This window comes from Scatophagus argus, chromosome 14 (assembly GCF_020382885.2).
Source record: "Scatophagus argus isolate fScaArg1 chromosome 14, fScaArg1.pri, whole genome shotgun sequence".
Lineage (NCBI taxonomy): Eukaryota > Metazoa > Chordata > Actinopteri > Scatophagidae > Scatophagus > Scatophagus argus.
The window spans coordinates 15,035,172-15,041,177 of record NC_058506.1 but is presented as its reverse complement, the minus strand read 5'-3'; the positions used below and the strand labels follow the sequence as shown (position 1 = coordinate 15,041,177).

Below are 6,006 nucleotides of genomic sequence, written 5' to 3'. Positions count from 1 at the left end.
ATATACTGCAAAGTACACGTCTGCATCTTTCAAGCATTCAGTTCTGTTTGGCCGGCTGTCAGCTGCTGTCCCTAATGTTTAGCTAATGCTGACAAAAAGCCATTAGTGCCACTCGCTCACTGTGGTGCGGCATTTTATTCTAACACATTTGCTGCTGGTGGAGCTGAACTCAGTGTTAGTAGCTGAGGGTAATTTGTTGTGTTAATTGAAGACGTGTTAAAGTTCATGAAGCCTCACGCAACAACTTACATTTTAATCAGCAATCGAGGAGGTACTCAGATTGTTTAGTATCAATACCACTCGGAAAAAAATCCTCTTTCAAGCATTCGTCCTACATTGAAGATGTCACATAAATAGAAGTATTAAAGTAAAATTATAAAAATGTACTTATTTAAAGTACAATTAATGGGGTTGAGATCAGGGGTCTGTGTGGGCCAATAAGTTCTTCCACACCAAACTCATCCATCCATGTCTTTATGGACTTTGCTTTGTGCACTGGGGCACAGTCATGCTGGAATAGAAAAGGGCCTTCCACAAAATTGGAAGCATAGCATTGTCCAAAATGTCTTGGTATGCTGAAGCATTAAGATTTCCCTTTACTGGAAGTAAGGGACCGAGCCCAACCCCTGAGAAACGTCCCCTTCCCAATACTTTTGTCTATAGAGTGCAGCTATAAGCCTTTTTTGTGTTCTGTTTGCATTTTAGTGCCCTTTTTTTGTTTCCCAATGTCTCAATATCAACCTGTACACTAATTTCACAACAACAATGTACCTCACAGAACAACATGGGGAAAGAGCAAAACGGATATTATTTCTTCCCATGATGCTGTGTAACAAAACAGCCACTAGAGGAGGCAGCAGACAAGTGCATGACTTGCAGAGAAGATCTCAGTCACGTGTTCTCTTTAAGTAACATAACAAAACTACAAACATACCCAATCACTGTCAGATGAACAGCACCAAACAGTGACAAAAACTGATCCCCAGCGCAAGCGACAACCCTCATAATAAAAAGACGAAGGATTTATTGATCACTCCCCCACTGAAATCTAACACCCTGAGTAGCACAAACTTGATGTTGTACAAGAGGCTGAGCCACTCCTGCCAATCTGCACTTCATTAGACTGATTACTTCCCTGTGTATGCTACTTGCTTTTCCTGCCACTTCCCTTTGCCTGCCTGGCCTCTTCACCTTATTCTGATTAAAGGGGAACCTCATAAATACGCTGCTGCCTATAAATGATTTCCCCGTTACATCAAAGTCACACGGAAGTCGTAAGCTGCTCTGATAATTGCAACAAAGTACAGGCACCTTTTAGCAGCTCCACACGCCACCAAACTCGCCCTGCGGCTCTGTAAAAAATGGCGCAAAGCTGGAAAGGTCCGGCAGAATTTGACTAATTCAAACTTTAGCCAACAGTGATCGTTACTATTAAGTTTAATGAGGCAGGATGAACGTAGTGCTGAAGAGGAGCAGTTAACAAATGAGTGGAAAGCTAATATTAACACCTCTGCCACAAGCAAATATAATTAGTCTTACAGATTATTTCCAGCTAAACACACAGCAACTGTTGCTAGTGAGATTTAGATATAAAAAGATCAGACCAAAGGTAAAAATTATAGACAATAGTTTCATTTTGTTTATCCTTAATTTCCAAGCCACCCATCTATTATCGAGATAAAGGCTGTTGTGAGTTCTCACGCTACTCTCGTTAAACTTCAATAACTGTAGTGGTCATAAATACAGAGATAATGACTGCCAGAGAGACAACACACTGTATTTCTGTACAAACAAAACACCGTTATGAGAGTGTATTTACACTTAAAAAAAATATAATAATAAAAGAAAGGAAAAGAAACGTTGACCAGTGTGGTAAATGACAGCTCAGTAATAACGGGAACTATCTGTGAAGTTGGATAATTTATGGGTACCGTTTATGGTTTGCCAAACATTGCCTTGAACCTGTCCGCTTTCTGGTGGGAAACACAGACACAGGATTAAACCACATACCCACGCATCCACACACACACACACACACACGCACAAAAAACAGCTGTTAAGAAAAAAAAAAAGAACCATGTAACAGCTGGTTTTTACTGAAGTACATAAAACATGACTTTATGAAGCTGTGCATGTTTACATAGTGCTACTTTATTTTTTTACACATAATGGCATTTATTTGAAGGACAAAGACTGAAAGGCTTGAACTTTTTAGTTCATTTGGACGATAAAACATTGGTAGAAAAACATATATAGGTATAAACTGCATAGCATGATGTAGGCCCTTTCAAAGGGATGCGCAGGAAGTACAGTATAAATATACTTTTGGTCAGAACTTTAGTACCATATTCTCACAACCATAAATAAGGCACTCAGACATTTCCAGCATTATGATATTTCAAAGAGAATAAATAAGTCTGCGCTCTAAAAATGTGTGGTAAGGACATGAAGGAGTGATGAAAATAAAAAGTTCAAATTACACTTAAGTTTTGACTGAGATGACTGATTTGAGGGTTAAGCATTGCCATTCTGAAAAGCACACAAATCTTAATTATGAGTCAATTTTATAAACTGAAAAGGTTTGAAAACTGTTTTCCAAGGCAAACCATTTATCAGAATGGAAATTAAAAGAACATTTCAGTGATATGTTTTATTTGGCCTGAGTTACTGAAACACTCATCATCCACACAAGTGTACTTGATATTAAGGTCCAAGACAAGGCACGGTCTCGAATGAAGAGAAAGGCTTAAGTGTAAAGCTGAACTTTGCATTATTGTGCCCAGTGCAAGTCCTCGCCCAGCTCAATTATTGCAAAAGTAAACAAGTATAAACAGCTGGACAGTTATGCCCCCCCCGCATACTGACAAGTCATGTAAACAGGCAGTCCAATGGGGCAGGAGGACATCTAAGTTGTTCTTATTTTATCCTCACTGTGGGAAAAAACAGAATTTTAAATTTACTTGAAGTGCTCGAAAAGTTCAAACACTCCTTGTGCAGTAGATATATTATAAACATTGATTTTTTAAAAAAAAAAATGTCAGTCACTTGGTCCTCTGTGTCCCTTTTTGGGAATCCTCAGAAACACATTTCACCAAAGTCAGTGTTATTTCCATGTTTATGTTAAGTGGTACATGCCGTAGCCCAGAGGAGCAGCGTACAGTCCTAAAGGTGAAATGGGCAGTATGGGTCTGTGGTGGTGTTGATAGGCAGAGTACGTTTGTCCATACAGCGACATGGCACCCAGTGACAACGGTAACGTAAAGCCAGGGTGTAAACCTCCAGCTGCGGCTGCTGCCACCGCAGCTGACTTGGCGTCAGCAGCCATCTTGAGTTTCTCCAGCTCGGCTTCCTGGAGCCTCTTGGCTTTGGCCCGGCGATTCTGGAACCAGATCTTCACCTGTGTCTCTGTCAGGGTCAAAGAGGAGGAGAACTCGGCCCGTTCGGCGATGGACAGGTACTGCTTCTGCCTGAACTTCCTCTCCAGGGCCAGGAGCTGAGATGTGGTGAAGGGAGTGCGGGGCTTTCGGTTGGTTTTGTGTTTCCTCAGTGGACAGGCAGGACTTGGATGACCTGGAAGAGGACACAGTAAAGATTGAAGAGGATGAGATTACTTTATTTAGATAGATAGATACTTTATTGACCCTGAGGGAAATTCAAGATTTGAAATTTGGGGTGCCCTCTTGTGGGATACAGATCAGCTGGCTTTACTGATTTAAAAAAAATGGCGACATGAATCAGAAGATCAAAGTTAGACATCAGGACACACTTTCATTTTATAGGCCACATCTTATGAACAGGTTATTTTGGTATGCTGCAAGTACTTTCTCACACAGTAACACCCAAGCATACCAAATATCTGACGGAATTAAAGTACTTGCTTCAATTTGCACAGCCCTCCAGTGTTTATCTACTTTTGTTCAAACAAACTCATGCCAAAAGGAGATCTCCCTGCACCACAGCTCGCATATTCTAGTACACTAAACTGTAACGCTTGCAGAGAAAAAAGAAAATGAAAAGTTTCCAGACCTACTTTTAATCCAAACTGCCAAATGCAGGCTATTTGTTTGAACTTAAAGGTAAGCTTAACTTTAATATTATTGGCTACTTTTAAAAAAAAAAGAAATGAAATGAGACAAGTTTCAGAAAGCCTCATATGTGGGAGAAACTTACGAGGCTGCATGGAAAACGCGCTGTTAGTGACCCAGGGAGCGCAGTCCTCTGACTCTGACGCCTCGGATTTTACCGGCGACAAAGGCGCGGCCGTTAAACTGTTTCGGCTTCCCCCGGGAAGACTGCAGGTCTCCCGACACAGATGCATGGGGTTTGAACCCACAGGTGACATCGCGACAGAACCTCCCTCCGGTTTGCAGCAGGTGGACTCTCCACCGCGGCTCTCCGCCTTCCCCTCGGACATGAGCGCCTCCACGCTGAACGGATGACGCCGACGCGCCTCCACAGAGGATGTCTTCTGTTCCGCTGTCCCCTCTGTCAAATCCGCACGGTTACTGTCCTCCTCGGACGAACTGCAGCCCAAATCGTTAAGGGTCTCCTGAGAGGCCATGTCTCCTCCAGGTCTCGTCCGAAAAACGAGTGAACAGCAGGCGGAACAGTCAGAAGTCAGCCAGGTGGGACCCGCTCCGACGAACGCAATGTTATGGAGCTGTCAAGTAGGATGAGGGAGTATGTAGACGCATCACGTTGACACGGTTCAACTTTGACCAATCACTGCCGCCCAAAATGTTTACGAGTGAGCATATGTTGCCTTCAGTGACAATCGGAAACGGAAAGGATTTTGTTTTAAGGAGAACAACAAAACAGAACCTATAAATAAATTTGTATTATTGTTATTTTAAATTTAAAGGTAAAACCTGCCATATGGATGTCACATAAAGCTTTATAGCTCTGTGGCCTAATGTTATCCTGTGAAAATCAATATTTCTTTGAAAACCCGATGACACAGATTGACGTCATGTTTCCTTGGTGGTTTAATTAGTGAATCAAGAAGAAATAGCTGTGCCACAGCATTATCACATGTTAAGCATCGGTAATGGATTAGTTCTAACTCTAAACTCATGAGACTGCGTGTGTAAACACAGGCCCCATGCGGATAATTATGGAGAATTATACCAGGGATGAAACAGTAATCCCTTTTTTCTTTATCTCTCTCTGATTTGTTTGCTGTTCCCTTTATTGGGACTTTCCATTGTAACTCACAATCCCGCTGTGTGCTATGTCAGCCCAGCATTTAAAGAAGAGTGTCACTCTCAAATTACAGAGTAAATTTCTTCACTAAATTACAGATTTAGTTTTTAAAACCCTTGACTCCGTCCAGCTGGTGTCTGAGGAGCGACTGGACACAAAGTGGATGACAAATCCACATGTCTGTGGTCAACTCATTCATCTTCTTGTCCTATGATTCAATCCTATTCTCTACGTACATTAGACATGAAGTAACTCATTGTGCTCCTCATCAAGTAACTCACTGTGAATTTTTCATGGACAATTTCATGTTATGTCAGATGAAAATGCCCCGACTCTTGATGGAGAACTTTACACTTGTTCCACCAGTTTATCCAATGAAAGAGCCCTTTGACGATGGTTGAAATATTATTAAGATGAAAGGCTGTTTCGCTTAGATTTTTTTTCCCATGGCCATGCTTGTTTACATACTTTACTATCTGTTGCCTAATTGCTCATATTTAACACCCAGACCATTGCTAATAAGAACCACACCCTGTCACCGAATGACAATTAATCACAATTTCACATCACAAGGCTTTATCCACACTCATAATTATCTTGTGTGTGTGTGTGGACACATATTCATGTAGTTGTGGGGACAAACATTTGTTTGCACAGACACATTGTGAGGACTCGCCTTACTTATGGGGACAAGACGCAAGTCACCTCAATGTAAATCATGAAATGTTAGGGTGAAGACTTGCTTTAAGGTTAGGCTGAGGTTAGGGTTTAGGTTAAGGTGAGAGTTAGGATAAGGTAAGTCAT

General features: G+C 41.5%; 1 protein-coding gene across 1 annotated transcript; it reads right to left on the bottom strand.

Annotated features, from left to right (window-relative positions):
- Window positions 1–2,131: 2,131 nt before the first annotated feature.
- msx2b (muscle segment homeobox 2b) lies at window positions 2,132–4,757 on the bottom strand. The gene is made up of 2 exons (XM_046411655.1): window positions 4,171–4,757; window positions 2,132–3,570 (listed from the first exon to the last, which is right to left on the bottom strand). The coding sequence occupies exons 1-2, from the start codon at window positions 4,559–4,561 to the stop codon at window positions 3,116–3,118; spliced, it is 846 nt and encodes a 281-aa protein (XP_046267611.1). The 5' UTR covers window positions 4,562–4,757; the 3' UTR covers window positions 2,132–3,115.
- Window positions 4,758–6,006: the final 1,249 nt, after the last annotated feature.